The sequence below is a fragment of the Panthera onca genome, chromosome A1 (genome assembly GCF_046562875.1).
Source record: "Panthera onca isolate mPanOnc1 chromosome A1, mPanOnc1 haplotype 2, whole genome shotgun sequence".
Classification (NCBI taxonomy): Eukaryota; Metazoa; Chordata; class Mammalia; order Carnivora; family Felidae; genus Panthera; species Panthera onca.
The window spans coordinates 239,749,260-239,774,430 of NC_138339.1; the positions used below are offsets into that span (position 1 = coordinate 239,749,260).

Here is a 25,171-nt window from a genome sequence, read left to right on the forward strand (position 1 = left end):
ATAGAGGAAAAAAACCCATCCCCTTCTAGGGAGCCTTCTTGGCTGTTAGGGAAACAGTCCTCAGAGGAAAACCATGTTCCAGTTAAAGCAGGAAGATGAAGATATTCAGAGAAAAAAATGAAAGATTGAGGATTTTGCTGATGACTTGGAGTGAGATTCCAAGCACTCAACAGAAGGCTTTGGAGCAACTGAGAGGGCTGCGGGGAATTGGGTTAGACTCAGGAATTTACAGAGCTATACGGGGATTAGAGTGTGGATGATTAGAATTTGGGTGGCAACTAAGGTAAATAGAGATTAGTCTTGATGGTATTTTATTTTTATTTCTTTGGATAGTTTGAAATTTTTTGTTTAAAGTATAATTTATATACAGTAATGCTGAGCCTTTTAGTGCACAGTTTACCAGGTTTTGGTAAATACAGTTGTGTAGCCACCACCTCAATAGTTTCAACATTCCAAAAATTTCCCTGTGTCTCTGTGCAGTTAACCCCTCACCCCTCCACACTCTTGGCAACCACTGATATATATTCTATAGTTCATTCCTTGTATTGGTGAGTATATTCTATTAGGCGAGTGTACCATTGTTTACCTATCACTAGTTGGACATTTGGATTGTTTCCAGTTTTTACTAATTACAAATAAAGCCCCTATAAACACTTGCATACAGTTTTTTTGTGTGAATGCAAATTTTCACTTCATTTGGATGGTTAGGAGTAGGATTGCTTTTCTAAAGTAAGCATATGTTTTTTTTTCTTTTTTTTTTAATGTTTATTTTATTTTTATTTTTATTTTATTTTTATTTTTTTTATTTATTTTTGGGACAGAGAGACAGAGCATGAACGGGGGAGGGGCAGAGAGAGAGGGAGACACAGAATCGGAAACAGGCTCCAGGCTCGGAGCCATCAGCCCAGAGCCCGACGCGGGGCTCGAACTCACAGACCGCGAGATCGTGACCTGGCTGAAGTCGGACGCTTAACCGACTGCGCCACCCAGGCGCCCCTTTAATGTTTATTTTTGAGAGAGAGAGAGAGAGAGAGAGAGCGCGCGCGAGAACGCACACAAGCGGGGGAGGGTCAGAGAGCGATAGGGAGAGATAGAATCCGAAGCAGGCTCCAGGCTCTGAGCTGTCAACGCAGAGATGGATGTGGGGCTCCAACCCATGAACCTTGAGATCATGACCTGAACCCAAGTTGGAGGCTTAACCAACTGGGCCACCCAGGTGTCTTTTTTCTTGTTTTTTCTTGTTTTTTGTTTGCTGTTGTTTTTAAGATTTTGTTTATTTGAGAGAAAGAGTGAAGGGAAGGGATGGGGGGGAGAGAGAGAGAGAAAGAGGGGGGGGAGAGAGAGAGAGAGAAAGAGGGGGGGGAGAGAGAGAGAGAGAGAGAGAGAGAGAGAGAGAGAGAGAGAGAGAGAATCTTAAGCCGGCTCCATGCCTGCTAGAACTCACCACCCTGCTATCATGGAGATCATGACCTGGGCTGAAATCACCGCTTCAGGGACTGGGCCAACCAGGCAACCCTAAAGGAAGTATATGTTTAGTTTCACGAGAAACTACTGAAATGTTTTTCAGAGTGTGAATTCATTTCTTTTTAACACTCACTGAAGAGTACCTGCCCGTGTGCCAGGAGAGGTACTGGGCAGAATCGAGTAGTTTGGCACACGCTGTATGGCTCACAAATCTTAAAATATTTGCAGTCTGGTCCCTTATAGAAAATGTTGACCCTTCTCACAGAATGGGGTCCGTAAGGGTTCAGAATTTCATAAGCAATTTCATGGAGTCCTTCTCTGAGGTGAATAATCAATACACAATTATTTTATAGTCTCAGTAAATATAATAAAAAGCTTGCTGTCGAAACGGGCTGAAAGAAATGTGTTTTTACGTGTTTCAATTAGTGGGAAACATCTTATTCAAGGCTATGCATACAATCCGCAAACTTTCATTTTTTTCATAGTCACTGAAAATCGAGCAGGATATTTAAAATATGGATGTTCCCCAATCACCGTGTTTTCACACACTGCTGCACACACCGCACAGATTTCCACCCGACGCAGTCCGACACTCGGCTAACTAACTTAGGTCAGGAAACCGCGTTTCTGCCAGCCTGGGAGGTGGCTTGAACCCGCAGCTCTAGTAACGTCGCGCTCCGGCGCATGCCAGCTACCGGGCCGGTTAGCGCCGATACTGCGCAGGCGCGTCAGCTCCGGCGCCGGCCTTTGCGGTGGGGCGGGACTTGCGGCCGGCGTCTCTTCTTGTAACTGCGGCTTGTGGCAGCGCCATTTTGAACGTGCAGCCGCCCCGGGCGTGAGTCCTTCGGGGTAGGGCAGCCGGCGCGGCGACCCGGGTGTCTTCTCTGACTTTGTGCTTCCCTATTCCGTTTCTGTAGGTATATATAGTGATACAGCTCTAGATCTAGAATTCTGTCCGGCATAAGTGAACTCACTAAGATGATGTTAAGAGGAAACCTGAAGCAAGTACGCATTGAGAAAAACCCGGCCCGCCTTCGCGCTCTGGAGTCTGCGGCAGGCGAGAGCGAGCCGACGGCCGCCATGGCGCTCGCGCTGGCTGGGGAGCCGGCGCCACCGGCCCCGGTGCCCCCGGAGGACCACCCCGACGAGGAGATGGGCTTCACCATCGACATCAAGAGCTTCCTCAAGCCGGGCGAGAAAACGTACACGCAGCGCTGCCGCCTCTTCGTGGGGAACTTGCCCACAGACATCACGGAGGAGGACTTCAAGCGGCTCTTCGAGCGCTACGGCGAGCCCAGCGAGGTCTTCATCAATCGGGACCGTGGCTTCGGCTTCATCCGTTTGGTGAGTGTCGGGCCCCGGCCGCAGCGTTGTCGGGGGAAGGGGGCGTGAAGGGAGCGGGGCGCCGCGGGCAGCCTCCACGCCGGACGCCTCGGCGAAAGCCCTGGGCGCCGCCGCGGCCCTTCCTGTGGCCCGTGAACGTCGCGGCGCCCGTCGTCCCGGCCTCCCCCCGGCGCGGCGTTGCGGGCCCGGGCTCCCCGGCCCTCCGCGGTGGCCGTCGCCCACGTTTTCGGCTGTGCGCGCGGCCGCGGCTCCCCCCGCCTAGGGGTTCCCGCCGCCCGCTTCCCGCCGGCGGCAGGGGAGGGGGCCGCCGTGTTTTGGGGTGAGACTTCTGCCGGCGAAACTGTGTCGTGAGGGCCTTAGATGGGAATTTGGAAGGGAAGCTCCGGTCTCACCGGAAATTTCGCGGGGCTTGGAAGAGCAGCCAGCGGCCTCGCTTCTTAAAAAAAAAAAACGTTTTCCCAACGATCTCCCTGCTTTCAGCCAGACTCGGAAGCGTTTAAAGGTAAACCGTATCGTTTCTCACCCCGCTTAGCGCAGCACACCTTAAACCGCCTAGTTCTGAAACGCTGCAGTATCTGGATGGTGTTGGGTTATTGGATAGCTAAGGTAATACGCTTCCTCTCCCAAACATTCTGGAAGTTTCTACGTTGTTTTGGGGGGGGGGGGGATGAATTATACATATAAAATCATATATAAATGTATTTTATATTTTATGGGCATGTTTTGTTGCTGGAAGAGTACACATTTTGCCTTTTTTTTAGTCCAGATCTTAAAAAGTTTTCCAGTATCATGCAAAAATTGTGCCTCCCTTACATCGAACAAAAAAAAATCATCAAACAGCGAGGGTATACTCTTCTTAACAGGGCAAATATCTATTCAGTTTTCCTGAGTGCTTTGTGGTGAATCAGTGTCACTTACACAGCTTCATTGTAATTCATATTTAGATGCTAGATGTTTTCCCCAAGAAAATAACTTCGTTGGAGACATTTTTACACAAGTACTTTTTCTGCATGTGTTGCCTTTCTAGTTTGACCCTCAAATTTTATGTGCTTTGCAGTTTGTGGAAGCTTCTTTTTGGAACTTTCAAAATTGCGTTCTCTTCATGATTGACCCAGGCAAAATTTTAATATGTAGACAGAATTGATTGTAATTTTGTGACATTGTATTTTTTTTAGGGAGAACATTTGAACATCTAAAATCTTAAATGGCTTCAAGAGAAGGGTAAATCTTCATGGAATATTAATGAGACCTGAAAATGTCCTTGAAATTCAAGTTAAATAATCAGTGCGTTTTAAACATAAAATTATAAATCATTACCTTTAGGACAGTAGGGAAACAGCCTGTCATTTGGTAAAGTTATTTTTAATATAAATCCAAAAGTTATTTTAAAAGAAGTGAGTTTAGGCAACTTTTAGTAAACTTTCCAAAAGGATGTTATTTAACATTTTCATAGTCTTTAGCTTCTGGCACCTTGTTGGTCTGTTCTAAAGTTTACATTCGGGAGGAAGAATGGGAGGACTCCATTTCCCTTTGTTTTGGGAGCCTTGCACTTAAAAATAAGTCAATAGTAAATATCTTAACATGGAAAAATCTTTTTCCTTCCTGTCTTTAAAGCTACTAAGAATCCTTTCTCCTTTAGTGTATTATTAGCCCTGCCAATAGAACTTTCTGTAGTGATGGAAAATGCTATGTATATGTGCTGTCCGGTGTAGTAGCTACTAGCCATATGTGACTCTTGAGCACTTGAAATGTAGCACTTGTGCCTGAGGATTTGAACTTTAAATTTTACTTACTTTTAAATTTAAATAGCCACCTGTGGTTGGTGGCTACTGTGTTGGACAGCACAACTCATTGCTATTAGTTTCTTTTTTTTTTTTTTATTTTTAATGTTGATTTATTTTTGAGACTGAGAGAGACAGAGCATGAATGGGGGAGGGGCAGAGAGAGAGGGAGACACAGAATCGGAAGCAGGCTCCAAGCTCTGAGCTGTCAGCCCAGAGCCCAACGTGGGGCTAGAACTCACGGACCGCGAGATCGTGACCTGAGCCGAAGTTGGACGCTCAACCGACTGAGCCACCCAGGCGCCCCTAGTTTCTTTTTTAAAAAAAGTCTTAATGGGATTATGAAATGGGGAGGTGAGAGGGGCTGCTGTTGTCTGCTCCTTTGGGATATGCTCCTCTAAACCTGTCATGTTATTTTTTGGTGTAGGAATGTTAAAAATTTGCCAGTAGGAAATTAGAATTTAGCTTAAAAGATTTGACTTTATGGATAACTTTACTGTTTAATCTGAGCTCTATGATAAACAGGTAAATTTAAAAGCTTTAAATATTTCTGAGTTATGTATCTTTCTGCTTAGGAAAACAACATAGTGTATACCTGATCTGAACGTAAGTAATGATATAGTGGCTGTTGTGTGTAGTGGTGGTGTAGTGGCTCTAAATAGTGGCGTAATTTTATCTGATATATATTTTTAGATTATATTTTGATTTAAAAAACAATTAAAAAATTTTAATGTTTATTTTTGAGAGAGAGAGAGAATGGGGGAGGGGCAAAGAGAGAGGGAGACACAGAATCCAAAGCAGGCTCCAGGCTCTGAGCTGTCAGCACAGAGCCCGATGCGGGGCTTGAATCCACAAACTGTAAGATCATGACCTGAGCTGGAGTCGAACATTTAACCAACTGAGTCACCCAGGTACCCCAAAACAATTTTTTTAATGTTTATTTTTTGAGAGAGAGAGAGAGACAGAGCCCGAGAGGGGGAGGGGCAGAGAGAGAGGGAGGACACAGAATCCGAAGCAGGCTCCAGGCTCTGAGCCATCAGCACAGAGCCCCATGTGGGGCTGGAACTCAAGAACCTAGAGATCATGACCTGAGCTGAAATTGGAGGCTTAACTGACTGAGCCACCCAGAAGCCCCTGGAAATACTAAATGCAAATAAATTTTCTTACACTGTTAGTTGTCGTTTTCCAGTTAATTGGTAAGGTGAGACAACATTTTTGAGCTGTTACAGGGTCAGCATTGCTAATATGGTTGGGAAAAAGAATTTAAGTGGCATTTCCTCATAAGATCATAAAGCCGTATTATGATGTGAGCCTGTGGTACTTTAGGGTTGAAATAGACTGTTTATTTTGGATACATTTTGTGGAATTTTAGACCTAAAAGCTTCTTTTTAGGTTTTGGCTTGTTACTGACAATTTAGATTGGATAAATTAACTGAAAAGTTGTAGTGCATTTTTTTTTTTTAAAAGATTATTTATATATGTATATATGTAAGTAATCTCTATACTCAGAGTGGGGCTTGAACTCACGAACTCCAGAGCCGCTCACTACTCAGACTGAGCCAGCCAGGTAGCCCCTGTGGTGCATTTTACAGCTAGTTTAATGTTGTTACAATTGGTATTAGTTTGATCTGAACTCAGTTTCTGCTTTTATCTTTTTCTTCCCTCTACTTTTAACTTTAGTAAACCAGACTTCTGGAGTGGTGATTTATAGACGTGTGTTCCCTGTCCAACAGATTCAGGTACCTCCCAGTGTAAGCAGAAGGCCACTTATATTCCCTACTATTCATGCTAGCAATGCTGACTACCCCATCTAAAAATTGCCTCACCTCATCAGTTAACTGGGTATTTGTTGGAAATGCAAATTCTCAGGCCCAGCCAGGATCTACTGAATCAGAAATTGTGGGTTGGGGCCCTCAATCTTGGGTTTTAGCTAGCCCTCCATGTTATTCTTATGTTTGCTAAGGTTTGAGAACCACTGTTGTAATTAAAGAGTTAAAAATCAACTGAATTTAATATAGTCATCGCGGATTAAACCCTTTCCCCTCGTGCTCTTTGTTTCTAAGTATGAAATGCTGTGTGTTTCTTATGGAATGTCAAACATTAGAGAAGATGTTGCACAATCTCCTTAGTAGGCCTGTCTAGCATATAATTTCAAATGCTCTTTTAGTTCAGGGAAGTTTTCTTACTACAGTTTTAATTTTAGTGAAAGATTGTCCCCTAACACATTAAATGTAATCACTGTTAATCTTTCATTTTTCCATAAAAAATCAAACCATACTATATACTCTGTTTTGTTTTGAGGTTTTCATTTAATATATCTGATATCTTTTATGTCATGAGATTGATTTTTAATGACCATATTGTATTTCACAGTATGAATGGACTGCCATTTACCCGATCAACTTTCTATTGATTGACTTGAACGCTGTTTCCAATTTATCTCAGTGGATTAGTACTATTACAGTGGGAACTTTTAACTATTAGTTGAACAATGAGAAAAATGTCAGGTGCTTTGGAATGAGCCTTTGGAAAGGATCCAGTGTACATCATTTGACCATATTACAAGCAATCTGTAACTTGGGATAATCACGTAGTTTCTTGATACTTTTTGTATTATTTTTAGTTAAGAACCTGTACTTGTACTTTTTATACAGAGTAATGCTGGGACACTAGCTGAAAGGAGGGATTTATGATGTATTTGGTAGAGATTATGAATTTTGTATAGATCTTTGGCAAGTTATTTCTTTTGTTTGTTTTTATTAAATATAATTTATTGTCAAATTGGTTTCCATACAACACCCAGTGCTCATCCTCACAAGTGCCCTCCTCAGTGCCCATCACCCACTTTCCCCTTTCCTTCATCCCCCATCAACCCTCAGTTTGTTCTCAGTATTTAAGAGTCTCTTATGGTTTGCCTCCCTCCCTCTCTGTGACTTTTTTTTTTCCCCTTCCCCTCCCCATGGTCTTATAAGTTTCTCAGGAACCACATAAGAGTGAAAACATATGGTATATGTCTGTCTCTGACCAACTGATTTCACTTAGCATAATACCCTCCAGTTCCATCCATGTTGCTGCAAATGGCCAGATTTTTTGGCAAGTTGTTTCAACCTTTCTAGGCCTGTTTACCCATAAGTGAAGTGGGGATAGTAATAACCCACTTTATAAGATTGTTGATGAGACCAGTAGAAGATAATGCATACATATTTGTGAATATATATAAAATAATGAAGAGCTGGAATATACTACCTGCTCAGTAAAAGTTACCTCGTTATCATTATTCTGAGTCATGAAGTAAACAAATATTTGGTTTCATTTCAAACACATAATTTTAATTGATTTTACAGATACTTTAGTACAGATTTACAGCAGTGGTTTTTGAGCACATGCATGCCATGGGGGAGGGGCCTACTGAAAGGGAGAGAATCCCAAGGAGGCTCTTTGTCCTTCCATCTCACAAACCTTAGAAACAGTGAGATCATGACCTGAGTTGAAACCAAGAGTTAAGCGGAGGCTTAACTGATTGAGCCACCCAGGCATTGCAACCCCCCCTTTTTTTAGTAGGCTCTGTACCCAGCATGGAGCCCAATGCAGGGCTTGAATTTACCACCCTGAGATGAAGACCTGAAGCTTAATCAGCTGAGCTACCTGGGTGCCCCAACAGCAGTGGTTCTTACATGGAGTGGTTCTGCTTCCCAGGGGACATTTGACGATGTCTGGAGACATCTTTCATTGTCAGAAGTGGGGGTTGTTTCTTTTGGCTTATTAAGTCTCCTGTAATGCACAGACCCCCCCCCCCCCCGCCCCCCCCAAAGAATTGTCTTGCCCATAATGTCAATAGTGCTAAAGTTGAGAAACTCCGGTGTGGAATTATTTAAAACCATGAAGAGTATAAACTTTGAAGAAGGATCATGGCATTGAAAATTCCTGACAGCATAAACATTTCATTTGGCTCAAAAGTATTAAACATTGAATTCATTGCCAACTGTAAAAAAAATTACTTGATTTAACATAAAAATTGGGGATTTTCTGCTTCCTCTGTGGAAAAACAAAATATATGACATTGTGATTATACTTGACTGAATCTGAAGAGGAGACATCCTCTGGAAGCACTTTTCACTTTTAGAAAGTCCTCACCAAGTTCTCTTTATCCTTCTACCCCTAACATTTTATTATGAAAAATTTCGGATACATAGAAATGAACATCCATAGATCCACCATCTAGATTCATAATTAAGTTTTCTTATAATGTGTTTTTCACATATCTATCCACCTTTTCATCCATCAGTTCTTGACTCTTAAACACTCCAGCATGCTTATTATTAAAATTTTTTTTTTAATGTTTATTCATTTTTGAAAGACAGATCACAAGCAGGGGTGGGGCAGAGAGAGACGGGGCAGGGGACACAGAATCTGAAGCAGGCTCCAGTCTCTGAGCTGTCAGCACAGAGCCTGATGCGGAGCTCGAACTCACGAACCGTGAGATCATGACCTGAGCTGAAGTCGGATGCTCAACCGACTGAGCCACCCAGGCTCCCATCAAGCATGCTTACTAGTAACTAGAGTCCAATATTATTTTTGAGGTATTTGACATCTGCATACAGCAAAATGAACAAATTTTCAGTGTACAATTTGGTGATTTTAGATAAATAACATTTGTTTAATTCAAACTATCAGGATAGAGAACGTTATCATCTCTTGAAATTTCCTCCTGTCCCTTCCCATTCCCAATTAAACTTAACAGCATTATTATTATTATTTTTAATATTTGTTTATTTTTGAGAGAGAGTGAGCAGAGAAAGGGCAGAGAGAGGGGGAGACAGAGGATCTGAAGCACGCTCTGCACTGTCAGCACAGAGCCCGACGCGGGGCTCCAACTCACAAACTGTGATATTGTGAACTGAGCTTCAGAAGTCAGGTACTTAACTGACTGAGCTACCCAGGCACTCCATACCTAACAGCATTTTAATTCAAGACTTCATTCTTAAAATCTACCTCTTAAGAGTTGTTGGGTCATATGACAGATTAGGTGCAAAGCGCCTATCCCCTGTTAGATATTTATTAAATGTTTGCTGGTATAACTATGTTAAGAGTCATTTTAATTAAAAATTTCTGAGAGTAATTTTTTAAAAATAGCCATTTTGAGGGGCACCTGGGTGGCTCAGTCGGTTGAGCATCCAACTTCGGCTCAGGTCATGATCTCACAATCCATGCATTCGAGCCCTGCGTCAGGCTCTGTGCTGACAGCTCAGAGCCTGGAGCCTGCTTCAGATTCTGTGTCTCCCTGTCTCTCTGCCCCTCCCTTGCTCATGCTCTGTCTCTCTTTGTCTCAAAAATAAATAAAAACATTTTTAAAAAGTAGCCATTTTGAGTATCTGTAAAAAGGTTAGATTTGTTGGGGCACCCCGAGGCTCAGTTATTTAAGCATCTGACTTCGGCTCAGGTCATGATCTCACAGTTGGTGAGTTTGAGCCCTGTGTCGGGCTCTCTGCTGTCAGCACAGAGCTTGCTTTGGATCCTTTGTCCTCTCTCTGCCCCTCTTCTGCTCGTGCTCTTTCTCTCAAAAATAAATACACATTAAAAAAAAAGGTTAGACTTGTCTTTGTAAAATTAGTTCTATAGATTTTTGTGTAAGTTGTAGTAATTTAAAGTTGTTGTATTTTAGGTATTAAATAAAGATCTGGTGTGACCTTAAGACTTTTTTCATAAGACAGTACATTTTTACTCTTAACTACAAATGCATATAAAACCTGTTTAAATTCTCACTGTAGAGTTCTCACAACACAAAGGAAAAGAACATACTTATATTAAACTTGTTTGTTGATTATGTTTAGATGTCTGTATTCTATACCAACTTTGAATTCTTCAAGAAGGAAGTTCTCTTGTGGTTTCAGCATTGAACATATTTTCTAGTTCATAAACGGGTGTGCACTTGATTTTCTGTATAATGGAGATAACTCTTACAGCCCATGAATGTATGTGTTTGCTTCTCTCAATATAATGGAGAAATGTGTAGCCCATGAAAGTATTTCAGGAGACCTGGTTAACAACATCTAATAGTGGTTTTCATAGGTAATGTAAAAAATGAAAGAGGAAAGGGGATTTGTGTAGCATTGGAGAGGTGGGTTGTTTTAATAAAAGATATAAATATCAAAAAACAGTATATACTGAAAATTATTCTGTTCAGTAATAGCTTCTAGTAACCGGTGCTTGGTCTCAAAAAGTAATTATGATTTTCTTTTAATATATGTAAGAGATTTAAAAAAGATACTGCTGTGAATATTTAATAGCTGGTAATTTGTGTATGAGTAGACCATCTTTGATGACTTGGGACATTGGGGTTGGGATTTTCTAAATAAAATGTTTACAGTTATTTTTTGAACACTTAATAAAATGCATGTGATACCAAAATTGAAAGACACAAAAACAAAGTGACCCTATCAGCCATTTCCAAAAGCTACCCAGCTCTTCTCCCTAGAAACCACTGTTTAAAAGTATTTGTGTTATTACTATCATCTTTAAAAAGTGATTTTTCCTCCTAAAAAGGAATCCAGAACACTGGCTGAAATTGCAAAAGCAGAGCTGGATGGCACCATTTTGAAGAGCAGACCTCTCCGAATTCGTTTTGCTACACATGGAGCAGCCCTAACTGTCAAGAACCTCTCGCCGGTTGTTTCCAATGAGCTTCTAGAGCAAGCATTTTCCCAGTTTGGTCCAGTAGAGAAAGCCGTTGTGGTTGTGGATGATCGTGGTAGAGCTACAGGAAAAGGTTTTGTAGAATTTGCAGCAAAACCTCCTGCACGAAAGGCTCTGGAAAGATGTGGTGATGGGGCATTCTTGCTAACAACGTAAGTTTTAAACATCTCATCATCCTGTGCAGTTACATATGGGCTTCTCTCTCTGTGCTGAACTTCTGTCTTTCTTTATACAGTTCATACTGTCTTGTCGTATGGTAAGTAGGTGTTGAATAAGTATATAGTGAATATAAACAGGAATTTTTGTGTGAGATCAAGCATTATACTTCAGACTTCAGTGTATTGATTCATACTTGAAGCTTAGAAATGATTTGTACTACGATTTTTATTCAGTTTACTGAATGTTATATGCAAAGTAAAATTTTATATTTAAATAATGAATGGATGAATTACATTTTACTCAGGTTTTTTTAAGGCATAATTTGCATGAATTAAAATGTTCCCAATTTTAAACATAGAACTCAAGGAGTTTAACAGATGTATGTAACCTAGCACCACAGTCAAGATCTAGAACATTTTCATCATCCTGACGAGTTCCTTTATGCCCTTTTGCAGTTTCTTTCTACCCCTTAACCCTGTCCTAGATAGCTATTGGTCTTTCTGCTCTTATAAATTAGTTTGTCTTTTGTCTTTTCTGGTTATTTCATGTAAGTGAAATAATCTGTACTCTTTTGTGTCTCATATCTTTTGCTTAGCATAATGTTAATGAGATTCCATCCATATCATTGTATTAGTATTTTGCTCACTTTTATGGCAGAGTTTCATTCCACCATATGGACATAATTACAGTTTGCCCAGTGACCTAAGGGTGGGTGAATGTTCAGGATGCTCTCAACTATTAGCCATTGTGAATAAAGCTACCATGAACATTTCTGTACAGGCTTCTTGTGAACATTATACTTTCATGTGGCTTGGGTAATTAGGGATAAATGGCTGAATTTTCAACTTCATAAGAAACTGCCAAATTGTTTTTCAAAATGGTTGTATCATTTTACATTCCTACAAGCAATGAGTGAGAGAGTTCTAGTTGCTCCATACTTTCACCAACACTTGATAGTTTTAGTCTTTTGGATAGTCTAGTATAGGAGTGTCTCCTGGTGAGTTTAAATTTTATTTTCCAAACAGCTAATGATTAGCATCTTTTCATTTGCTTTTTGTCTATTTTTATATCTTTTGTGAAGTATCTTGAAATTTTTTGCCTATTTTTTAAATTTAGTTTTTATTTTTAAAAAATATTTATTTTGGAGAGAGAGAGAGAGCACAAGTGGCAGAGGGGCAGAGAGATAGAGGGAGAGAGAATTGCAAGCAGGCTCCATATGGTCATCGTGGAGCTTGACCTGGGGCTTGATCTCAACAGACCGTGAGATCATGACCTCAGCTGAAATCAAGAGTCAGATGCTTAATTGAGCCACCCAGGTGTCCCTGTCTATTTTTTAATTGGGTGGTTTGCCTTATCGAATTAAAACATCTGGATACAGGTCTGTTTTAGGACTATTTCTCCTAGTATGTGGCTTGCTTTTTAATTTTCTTAGTGTTCTTCAGAAAGCAGCAGTGAAGTATAATTTACATTTTTTTCTTTTATGTTTTTTGGATCCTTGTATGAAAATTTTTTCCCTTCCTAAGGTAGCAAAGCTTTTCTTGTCCTTTCTTAAGACATTTTATAGCTTTTTTTCTTCTTTGTTTTTCTTTTTTTTTTTTAAAGTAGGCTTCATGCCCAGCGTGGACCCCAACGTGGGGCTTGAACGCATGACCTTGAGATCAAGATCCAAGCTGAGATCAAGAGTTTCACGCTCAACTGATTGAGCCACCCCGGCATCCCTAGCTTTTTTATTTATACCTGTGATCCATTTTGAGTATGCTGTGAGATAGTAGATTTTTTTTTTCCATATAAGTGCCATTTGTTGCAGCACCAGTAATTGTAAAGATTATGATTTCTCCTTTTTTACCATTTGTCTTTATCAAAAATCGAGGGGAAGAAAATCTGCACTCTTTCATTTCACCAATTGGTGTGTCTTTTACACCAGTACTGTCTTTCACTCTTTTTTTTTTTTAAGCTTTTATTTTTAAGGGGTGCCTGGGTGGCTCAGTTGCTTAAGTGTCCAACTTTTGGTTTCGGCTCAGGTCATGATCTCACAGTTCGTGAGTTTGAGCCCCACATCGGGCTCTGCTGACAGCATGGATCCTGCTTGGAATTCTCTCTTTCCCTCTCTCTCTCTGCCCCTCCCCTGCTCAGGTACTGTCTCTGTCTCTCTCAATATAAATAAATAAACTTTAAAAAGAAAAAAAAGAAAGATTTGATTTTTTAGTGATCTCTACCCAGTGTGGGGCTCGAACTTAAAACACTGAGATCAGCATTTGCATGCTTTACTGACTGAGCCACCAGGCACCCCACACTATGCTAAGGTTTGAAATCAAGTAGTATCAGCCAACTGAATTGTTTTGTTTTGCTTTTTTTAATTGTTCTGGGTGTTGTGTTTTTGTTTTTGTTTTTGTGTTTTGTTTTTTTTTGGTATAGCCTTACTGATTTTATTTATTTCCCAATTTGAGTGTAATTAATGTACAATGTTACTTTAGTTTCAGATTATCTTTATTGATTTTATTTTATTTATTTATATATTTTTTAAAGTTTATTTTGAGAGCAAGCAGGAGAGAGCATGAGTGAGGGAGGAGCAGAGAGAGAGAATCCCAAACTGGCTGTGGGGCCAAACTCACGAACTGTGAGATCATGACCTGAGCTGAAGTCGGACGCTTAACTGACTGAGCCACCCAGGCACCCCCTGCATCTTTACTGATTTTAAAATCACCTTGTCAATTGAAAAAAGTTCTTCTGGGCTTTTGATTAGAATCGTGTTGAGTGTTCAGGTCATTCTGAGGAACATTTTGACATCTTCATAATACTGACTTTTTTCTAGTCCGTGAATGGTGTATCCATTTACTTAAAAATATTCGTAAGTAATTATAATAGTCATTCAACCTGTTGCCGTATTAACATGCCTTTGCTTTCAATTTGCCCAGGGTGGTGTTCTTGATGTTCATCCTTAGTGTTTAGACTGGATTTGGTAGAAAAGTTCCCTAGTTGATTGCTGCATTGATTCCTTTATCTCTGTTAGAGATAAAGTATCCATTTACTTTACTATTGGTTGGGAGTATTCAAATGTTTTAAGGTTTGGGGAATTGGACACAAGGTCAGTGTAAAACATCTCTGCCCCATGGAGCATAGTTTGGTGATACGTAAAGCGTTTTTCAATTTGTTTGGGACTGTCAGGTGTTCATGCTAAAGCTGTAATTCGTGTTACATATGTTTTACAGCACTGCCAGTTCTCAGAGATTTTGGTCTTACACTCTGTTTAGAGAATGCTTGCTCTCCTTGTTCCACTTTATTCATATTTTGCTAAGAAACATCTTAGAGAAGCTGTTTTATCTTCATTTATTCATCCCCTCTGCAGTATCAACTGATACTCTCCAATTTATTTTTTGTCATAGCATTTACTGTTTTAATTTGTAGGTCTTTCTCTGCAGGAGAATGCCAAGTTCCATTGAGGGCAGGGACTTGGTCTTGTTCAGTATAATCCTAGCACCTGTGTTTTTTTTTTAATTTAATTTTAATTGCAGTACAGTTAATATATAGTTTTATATTAGTTTCATGTGTACATACAATACAGTGATTCAACAATTCTGTATATTACTCAGTGTTCAGCAAGATGAGTGTACTCTTAATTCCCTTCACCTATTTCACCCACTTCCCCTGCTTTCTGTTGTTAAGATTGTTTTTTGGTTTTTCTTTTTTTTCTTGTTTCTTAAATTCCACATGAATGAAATGCTATGGTATTTGTCTTTCTCTGACTTACTTCATCTACCACGATACTCTTCTAGCACCTGTATTTTAATAATTCCTGGCTACAAATTAAGCTAATAATAATAATTTTTTAAAGTTTTTTTGTTTATTTCGAGAGAGAGAGCGCGATCAAGTGGGTGCATGGGAGGGGCAGAGAGAGAATTGTAAGCAGTCTTTGCATTGTCAGCATGGAGCCTGTTATGGGGCTCAAACCCATGAACTGAGATGATGACCTGAGCAGAAATCAAAATTCATGTGCTTAACTGATTGAGCCACCCAGGTACCCCAGCTAATCAATTATTTAATGAAGGAAGGAAGGAACTAAAAATACTCAAGGCATGTGATTAGTATTTTTTCCATTGCAAGCTTTGATTAATTGGTATTTTTTAAAAGTTACAGCCAGGCATTGGAAAACAATTAACCATGTCTTACAGGTAGCTTTTAGAATAACTTAAAAACAATTTTGAGGGAATGGGCAAGTGTTGACATTGTATTATCCATTCTGTTTCATAATCATGATCATAAACATAAGCATGTTGGATTTTGTATTTTTCAGATGAGAAAACTGACCCAGAGATGTTAAATAATTTGTGTAAGATTGCACAACGAATAAATGGTGAATTTTAGCCTGATGCCACATCCCTTTTTTTTTCAAAAAATTTTTTAACATTTATTCATTTTTTGAGAGAGCAGGAGTGGGGGAGGGGCAGAGAGAGAGGGAGACACAGAATCTGAAGCAGGCTCCAGCCTCAGAGCTATCAGCACAGAGCCCAACATGGGGCCCGACTATGAGATCATGACCTGAGCCAAAGTTGGATACTTAACCGGTTGAGCCACCCAGGCGCCTCATCCTTTCTTTTCATATTGTGCTATAGGTGGAGTGATTTATTTTTTTTAGAGACTCTTCCTTGCTCAGGAACTTTGTTGTTAGTTAAGCCTTCTAATGGAACTCATGAGATCATGACCTGAGCTGAAATCAATAGTCAGATGATTGAGGCACCAGGTGCCCCTATTTTTTTTTTTTTTTTTAATTTTATGTATTGGCAAAGGTTTAAAAATACCCAGTGAGTGAAAGTGAAGTCACGTGAGTGTTTTATGACTCCTGGTGCTGATGGAAATTGGTCACTTGGAGGTATTTAGTTACTGAGTATAAAAACCTTAAGGTTGTTTTACTGTTATAATAGAGGTATATTTTAAGTAAGTATTTGACTCAAAACTTTGGTGTATCGCTTTATATCTGGTTTATCATGATTGGCTACATCTAAATTTCTTAATAGAGAATTGAGTAAGTATATCATATTTATAGTGGATTAGTGTGTATTTTTTCAAGAATATTTCATGACATCAGGAAATGTAACTCATGAAAAAAATTCCTTTATTATTTTTTAAGTAATCTCTGTGCCCAGTGTGGGGCTTGAACTCATGACCTTGAGAAGAAGAATCACATGCTCTATTGACTGAGCCAGCCAGGTTCCCTGAAAAATTTTTTTAAAGGGAGTATATACCACAGAGAAGAGAGTAGACTAGAGGTTCAGGGAAATAGGGAATTCATAGCTAATGAATTTGGGGTTTTTTTGGGGGCGATAAAAGTATTCTGGTATTAGATCATGGTGATGGTTACACATACTAAAACCCATTGAACTGTACACTTTAAAATGGTGAATTTTATGGTATGTGAGTTATATCTCATTAATGATGCAAACAAAACTATAAACACATTGCAAACTCCACATCTGTTTATGGCAGGGCCTTTGGCTATGCATCTGTGCTAACTACTGCTCAAAAACTTAAATTCATGTAGATAAATATATATAGGGGTGCATGACTGGCTCAGTCCATAGAGCATGTGGCTCTTGATCTCGGGGTCATGAGTTCGAGCCCTCTGTTGGGCGTGGAACCTATTTAAAAAAAATGTGTATTTATTTTCTATAAATAAAACAATGTAGCAAGTAAAAAAAAAAAAAGGGACGCAAGACAAGACTAGATGTATACTACGATCCAAGTTTGTGTTAAGAAACTGATCAGAAAAAAAAAGACTGGAAATAAAAATGTGAGTATGTCAGCAAAAGTTATATTTGATAAGTGTGCTTACAGGTGTATCTTGGAAGTCTCCTTGGTTTCATGATTCACTAGTTGGACTCAGGCCTAGCGTATAGTTTTACGTCTAAGATTTATTACAGCAAAAGAATACAGAGCAAAATCAGTAATGGAAAAATGCACACCAGGTAAAGTTTGGAGGAAACTAGGTATAAGCTTTCCAAGAGTCCTTTTCCAGTTGAGTTGGAAAAGTACTTGGCTTAATTCTGCCAGCAACTAGTTGAGACAATAGAATGAAGTGTTAACTACCAGGTGAAGTTTAACTGATCCTAGTAGCCATGTCCATATATAAGGAGTGGGGTGGAGGGTGGTTGGTTTTTTAAGTTCCCACTTACCTGGCAAAATACCAGAATTTAGGACTTCATGAAGGAAAAAAGCTTAGATGGTTTGTGTTCAACATAAACCACATTGTTTGCACAGTTTTGGCACAGAAAATCAGCCTTATCTGTTAGCATGGTGGGATAGCTGTTTCAGGCCTATTTTGTTAACTCTTTAAGCAGATAAGGGATTAATACATTAATTTTTTCATACCTTTCCTATCTTATATTCCTACTTTCCAGGGATTACTTTTCCATCATTTTATTTGCTTCATCACATCTTTCCGTTAAATGGGGTTCTTTTAGATTCAGAAGAAATACTTTAATAAAAACAATACTGTAATATTGCTTTTGCTTATATAAATTGGAAACACAAGAGGTATCTAGCCATACCTGCTGATGGTGGAAGTATGAATTACTATTTATTTACCTTTCCAGAAAAGCACCTATAACTTTTACACCGTTGGTGTCATTTGGGTCCAGTTTTAGTTTTATACTTTCGTTTTTGAGAAGTATTTATAAAGGTTGATATTTTATTATTTATTAGAGGTTTTCAGAAGAACAAAAAGAATATTAAATAAACTTTTTTTCCCCATAAAATTTACCATATGGGTCCATTGGGTTATTTTGTAATCTGAGATCATATAGGTCCTAGTGATTTTATTTTTCCTCTGTCATAAAACTTATTTTATCATCCTAAGAATTGTTTATCATTACTCTTCAATTCTCAGCTATATTAAAGACTAAAATTGACAAAACCCTGCAAAAATGCTGTATGTGTGTAAGAATTTAGTAGTGAACCAAATTGTCCTTACATAATCCTTTTTTTAATTGCATACACAAAAGGTTGCGTCATCTTTTAAGTCATCATGTTTTTAGTAATATATATAATACCTTGTTCTCACCATTCTGCTTCTAAAGAGATACCTGAACAAGTGAGGAAAGATCAGTCACAAATATATATTTTTTCTAAGTTTATTTATTTTGAGAGAGACAGAGACAGGGTGAGTGGGGGAGGGACAGAGAGAGGGAAAGGGAGAATTCTAAGCACTGCCAGCGCAGAGCCCGATGCCTCGAACTCACAAAACCATGAAATCATGACCTGAGTTGAAACCAGGAGTAGGATGCTTGACTGACTGAGCCCCCCAGGTGCCCCAGTCACAATTATGTTAATCATTCTGTTTCATTTCAGAAAACATAGAAACCTTGAATGTCCACCAATAAGTATGGTTAAAAATTATGGTGCATGCATACATCTGAAATGGTGCCATTTTATATTGAATGATAAAGGATGTCTGAAGAAAACATGGACAGGTGAATTATTCTGTGTAAAATTATATGTATCTAGCAGAAAGGAAAATCTGAAGAGATGTTCATGAAACATAATCAGAGGTCCTTTCCAAATGGTAGGATTTCACAGGACTCACTGACTTCTATAAAACGTACTCTGGACAATTATCAGTATTATAGCTAAACCAGTGATGGATTAGTTTAGAGCAGAGTGAGGAGAAGAAGAAACTCTACACATAAGAACCTCCAGATTGAGCATTAATGGTTGATCACTGATTTGTTTCCTTTTAGTCTTTATACCTATGAAATATTTTTCTACACTACTAAAAAGAGTAAATTTAGTAATTATACCTATAAACAGAACTTATGTTAGGTTTTAAAAACTTTTGGGGTGCCTGGGTGACTCAGTCAGTTGAGCGTCCGACTTTGGCCCAGGTCATGATCTCCCCATCCTTGAGTTCGACCCTTGCAGTGGGCTCTTAGTTGTCAGCGCCAAGCCTACTTCGGATCCTGTGTCCCCTTCTCTATCTGCACCTCCCCTGCTCGTGGTCTCTATCCCAAGAATAAATATTTTCAAAAACAAAACAACACAATCCTTTTTTTTTTTTTTTAACACAGAAAGATCAAAGTGAAATAAATAAGATGTGTGAGATAATGGACAAAAGGAATTTTTACAGGCAGTGGTGCATACAGTGAAACCATAAATGTTCACATTTTAACATACAGCCCAATGAACAAAAGTAAGAGTCTCTTAAGGACGTCTTTTGAACACTACATATGGTCTTTTTGTTTTATGTAATGTGATGAACGTGGTTGTGACTGACTGATCTTTGCTCACTTATTCATGTATCTCTTTAGAAATGGAATCCTAGGTGTAGGTATAAATATATAACATTTGTATGTATTGGTTAAGTTCTGTCTCAGAGAGCTGTATTCACTCTGATGTCTTGTGTCTGGTGGCCCATATTTGTATGTTGAAAATTGAAAAATTTTTGTTACAAACTCAGCATTATTTCGGAGTATAGTAGAGATGTCATTATATTCTCTAATTTTGTTCATCATTTCCTTGACTTCATAAAATTAATTTTGTCATTTCTGAGTAATTCTGTCATGTTCTGAGCGTGATGATTTGCTTAGTACGTTTTCCTTCTTGAGTCTCCTTTTCTGATTTTTCTTTTGGATGGTAGAGGCCTTCTGGTATTGAAATAGGGGGAGTGTGAGTTTTCTTTCTTTGTTGGCCTTGCTCAGATGTAGTCTTACCCGGCCGCATTATTTTTCTGGTGTGTGTGGTCCTGCAGTGGCTTCCAGTGGGTAAGTGGTCCATATAGTGCATTTTGTTCATTTGTCCCTGGGCCTCTTTGGGTCCTCTTAGAAGTAACACATCCTCCCAGGGGCTCAGGAACTCTAAGCTGCTTTCTCATACCTCGTTGGCTTGCATATGATCTATGAGGCTGTATTTACTCATTCTTTTTTTTTTTTTTTTAAAGTAGCTTCAGTGTGGAGGCCAGTGTGGGACTTGAACCCACAACCCTGAAGTCAAGACCTGGGCTGAGATTAAGTCAGACATTTAACAAACAGCCACCTAGGTGCCCCTGTATTTACTCATTTTATTTATTTGTTAGAGACAGAGAGGGAGACAGAGTGTGAGCAGGGGAGGGGCAGAGAGAGGGGAGACACAGATTCTGAAGCAGGCTCCAGGCTCTTGAGTGGTCAGCACAGAGCCCGACATGTGGCTCGAACTCACGAACCGCGAGATCGTGACCTGAGCTGAAGTTGGACGCTTAACTAACTGAGCCACCCAGGCCCCCCACTCGTTCTTTATTACACTTCTGCTTTTAGATGTTAGAGATGAGGTCTCACCCTTAAAATTGAGGCCTGTAAGGCTCTTTTCTTTTGGGTTCCCACTTAATTTATCTGCGGTTTTTATAATCTCATTGTCACCCCAAGGTATTCCGCGCTTGCTTCTATTTCTTATTCTGTCTAAAATGTCTTCATTAGTCCCGGAATAATTTTTTTAAATAAAGATTTTAAGTAATCTCTACACCCAGTGTAGGGCTCAAAACTCACAACCTGGAACCAGAGTTGCATGCTCCACCAACTGAGCCAGCTTGGTGCTCCCCAGGAATCATTTTTAATAATCGTTTTTAATAACAGTTTAGAATTTGAAGTCTTTGTTACTCTCAGGATCTTTATTTGTAAAGGGAAGCTTTTAGAATCCAGAAAGCCCTTTTACTTCTTAGTTCTTATGTTAAAGCTGCAAAAGTTAAGTGATTTGTTTTTTTCTGAAGGCAGTATAGATTTTACTGTTACTTACATGGTAAGAGACTGATAGGAACAAAATTTCTTTCTTTCTTTTTTTTTTTAGACTTAGGCAAAGATTTTTTATTTGTGGTTAGGCCTACCTAGTTCCAAAAGGTGAACATAATCAACAAAAACATCTGCAAGTACCAGAGGAGGTGCTCTGTTATCAGTAGAAGGCACTGATCATAAGAAAGATTGATGTGGATTTTCATGTACAGATGATGGTTCAATCCTGTCACATGAATATGCTATATTTTGAGTGTGATAATTGGGAGGCAGGAGCAGGAAGAACCAAAGCCTCTTCTCTACTGGATTAGGCAGCCAGGCCCTCCAGAGGTATTATTAGAGATGACATGTAGGGGACTGTGATGGTAGCAGTGACAACATTTCAGGTGTGCCAATGATGATGTCATCACCAACAGTTTGACAGGATCTATAAATCCTTAGGGTGCTTCTCAGCCAGCTGATGATCTGTAATCCATTCCTTGGACAGGCCATCAAATACACTTTCACAAAAATGAATCCAGTGCATTCAGTTATCATTGAAAACAAATCAGTCCTGGTATTTGCTAATTTGGAAAAAATGGTAAAAATACTGTTGGATCATTTTAGAAATGAGTCCAGTCAAAGCTACAAGAAAATGTTTGTACCAAACACAGATGGGTACTTTCGGTGGTATAGTTTTTAAATCTTGCTCTTGGCTATAAAATCCTTACAAACAAAGTTAATAGCAAGGAAAATTTTGGTGTCAGCATATCATCCATTCTATTTCCTTTCCCTGTTTTGTCTTCCTCAGTGAACTTTCCCATCCTTTTGTTTTACTTAGGAAAGTAGTAAAGAAGGAGGGTTTACAAGTCATATCTTTGATCATCCACTCTTGTCTCTTCTTTCCCCCAACCTCTACCTTGAATGTGTTGTGTCTTCTGGCTCTCTCCTCTTTTTGCTTGGCTGCTTGGCCAGTGTGTTTTAGATGTCATTTTAGGTTTTAGAAAGACTTTTCTGAACAAGACTGGTTAGATGCAGGGAGGCTGGAAGGTGGTTGGATATGGGAGTTTGGGATGGTGGGATATGGGGATAATAATTCCACATACATAAAATATGAATCAGGTGCTCATTCTTTTCCATCGTGCTGTGTAAAAATTACAGTGGTTATGTAGGTTCACAGTTGTTGATTTACTCCTCTGTCATTTTGAATAGGCAGTGCTCTAAAAACAAGCGTTCATTTTTGTTTGACTTTAACGTTCATTTGTATCTGGTGCAGCAAATGTTTATTGACTAATTTTAAGAGTATATGGGGGGGGGTGGGAGCACCTTGGCTCAGGTCCTGCTCTCGCGGTTTGTGAGTTCGAGCCCCGTGTTGGGCTTTGTGCTGATAGCGCAGAGCCTGGAGCCTGCTTCGGATTCTCTCTTTCTGCCTCTCCCCTGCTTGTGCTCTGTGTCTTTCTCTCTCTCTCATAAATATTAAAAAAAAAAAAAAAAAATAGAGTATATATGGTAACTTCTGAGACATTTTTCTCAAGAAATTTCCCAAGTATGTATCTTGGAATTATTATTATTTTTTAATGTTTGTTTATGACTTTTGAGAGAGAGAATGAACAGGGGAAGGGCAGAGCGGGAGACACAGAATCTGATGCAGGCTCCAGGCTCTGAGCTGTCGTGGGACATAAACTCATGAGCTGTGAGATCATGACTTGAGCTGAAGTCGGTCGCTCAACTGACTGAGCCACCCAGGCGCCGCATGTATCTTGGAATTAGTATAAAGAATTTCTAGGAGGATGTTAATTCTAGACGTTGTATTAATTCTTATGCTTTTTACCTATCCAGGACCCCTCGTCCAGTCATTGTGGAGCCTATGGAGCAGTTTGATGATGAAGATGGCTTGCCAGAGAAGCTAATGCAGAAAACTCAACAATATCATAAGTAAGATTTTACTAATAAAGATATTTTTAGATATGTGCTTTCAAGGATGTTACATGACATTTATTATCAAGTATTGTTGGATTATAAGGTTTTCTGTTCAGTCATATAATCTGGTTAATAGAGTGGCCTGGTCTACATGGAATGCTCTTCTTGTATATAATGGGCAGAACATTAACTTAGGAAAGTCTGCTTTTATAACTGGGACCGGAGTAGGTAGCTAGATGGATACTATCAGTAATTATGACAGAGACACAATATAATTTAGATACCATGAAAATATTTTTTAAATTAGTATGCTTTAGTTACATTACAGGTTAAAGGGAGACTTTTGGTGGGGGTAAAGCAGGGGAGATCTTAGTTAGATAATGTGGCACAAGATAAGCACTCCTAGTGGTAAAAAAGAAAAATAGCCAGTTTTCAAAATGTGTATTATTCTTGTACTAGTTGCTTTTTGCTCGATATGTTAGAAATACTTTTACATAAGTTGCCTGTATGAATATATTTTATTATTTTTAACCAATCACTTGTTCATTATGGTAGATAAAACATGAGCATGCATGAATTCAGCAAATAATGGAGTGCTTTTGTGCTAGACACTATTCTAGGTGCAGTCAGTGCAACTCTGAACTGTTTCTGCCCTCCTGGTGCTGACATTTCTTGTGGTGGAGTCACACAAGAAATAAGGAATCAAAAATTACAAAACCTGTATTAAAGGTTAACATATGATGTATAGGTATATGTATGGTCTAAAAGCTTAGATCAAAGGGTATGCATATTTAAAATTAATACTGGCAAATGGTTTTCCAGAAATAACATACCAATTTATACTCTTTGGTATGTATAAAGGTGTTTTTCTTTATCATGACAAAAAATGGATGTTATGATTTTAGGATTTGATAGCTGATGTTCAAAATGGTATTTTATTCATGTTACTTTAATTAGTGTTCTTTGATTATAGGGCAGTTGAATGTTTTTCTTTATGGTTGATTTAAATGAGAAATATGAGTGCTTATTACATGCCTGGTACAGGAGATGTTTCAGTGAACAAAATAGGCCAGAAATTCAGGCTGTGTTGGGGCGGTAAGGAAGGTAAACAGTAAAATTAGTAGAACAAATACGGCAGGAAGACAGGGGAAAGTGGATGCTGTGAGCAGAGTGGTGTGGCTCTTTGTATAGGTGGTTGGGGAGCCTACCTGAGAGGGTGACGTTTGATTAACAGCTTGAAGGGGTGGGGAGGAAGCTAGCTATGTAGGTATTAGACCTGGATGGAATAGAGAATAGTGATCTCAGCACAGGAAATAGTTAACTATAAAGTCCAAGAAGGAAGACTCTGGAGAGATTCTAGGAACAGTAGAGAGGCCCATTTAGTTGGAGCATAGTGAGTAAGGAGGGAGAGATGAGGTAGAGATAAAACCTGGGGAGGAGTGCAGATTGTTGTGTCTTGCTGGGTACTGAGCTGATTGGGCTTTTTGTATTGTATGAGAAAGGAATGAGCAGAGTAGTGACTTAAACCTAAATTTACCAGAAGCTTTTTGGCTACCGATTGATTTAAGAATAGATTGCCAAGGGTGGAATTGGGCAGATAAATGAGTTAGGAGCTCACAGTGGTGATGGTGAAAAGTGGTCAGATTCTGGATAGATATAGTTTGAAAATAGACTTTGGAATTTGCTGATGGATGTGGGAGAAAAAGAGTTAAAAAGCATGATTACATGGTTTTTGGCTGAAGTAACTGGAAATAAGGAAATTGCTAATGATTGATCTGTAGAATCCTGTAGGAGGAGCAGTTTGGGGGGAGGAAGTTCAGGAACTTTGTTTTGGACATGTTAAGTTTGAAATGGTTTTGAACACCCAAGTGGAGATGTCAAGTTAGTAGTTGGATTTGCATCTGGAATTTAGATGAGCTCTCTGGGCTGCAGTTACCACATGTGATAGAAAACTGTGTCAAAGGATTGAGCCCTGGAATACTCCAATATATAGAGGTTTGGAATATCAGAAGGAATTAGCAAAGACAGGAGTGGGAACAGTCATTGGTGTAGGGGGATCAGCCAGCAGTGTGTCCTTGAAGCAAG

General features: G+C 39.3%; 1 protein-coding gene across 1 annotated transcript in view; it reads left to right on the forward strand.

Moving 5' to 3' along the window:
- The first annotated feature begins 2,249 nt into the window (after positions 1-2,249).
- Positions 2,250-25,171, forward strand: part of PSPC1 (paraspeckle component 1) — a 73,168-nt gene continuing 50,246 nt past the window's right edge. Inside the window, exons 1-3 of the mRNA XM_060637597.3 lie at positions 2,250-2,808; positions 11,133-11,434; positions 23,006-23,101. Of these exons, the coding sequence (XP_060493580.3) occupies positions 2,443-2,808; positions 11,133-11,434; positions 23,006-23,101 (764 nt within the window). The 5' untranslated portion in view covers positions 2,250-2,442. The remainder of the gene's footprint in view (positions 2,809-11,132; positions 11,435-23,005; positions 23,102-25,171) is intronic.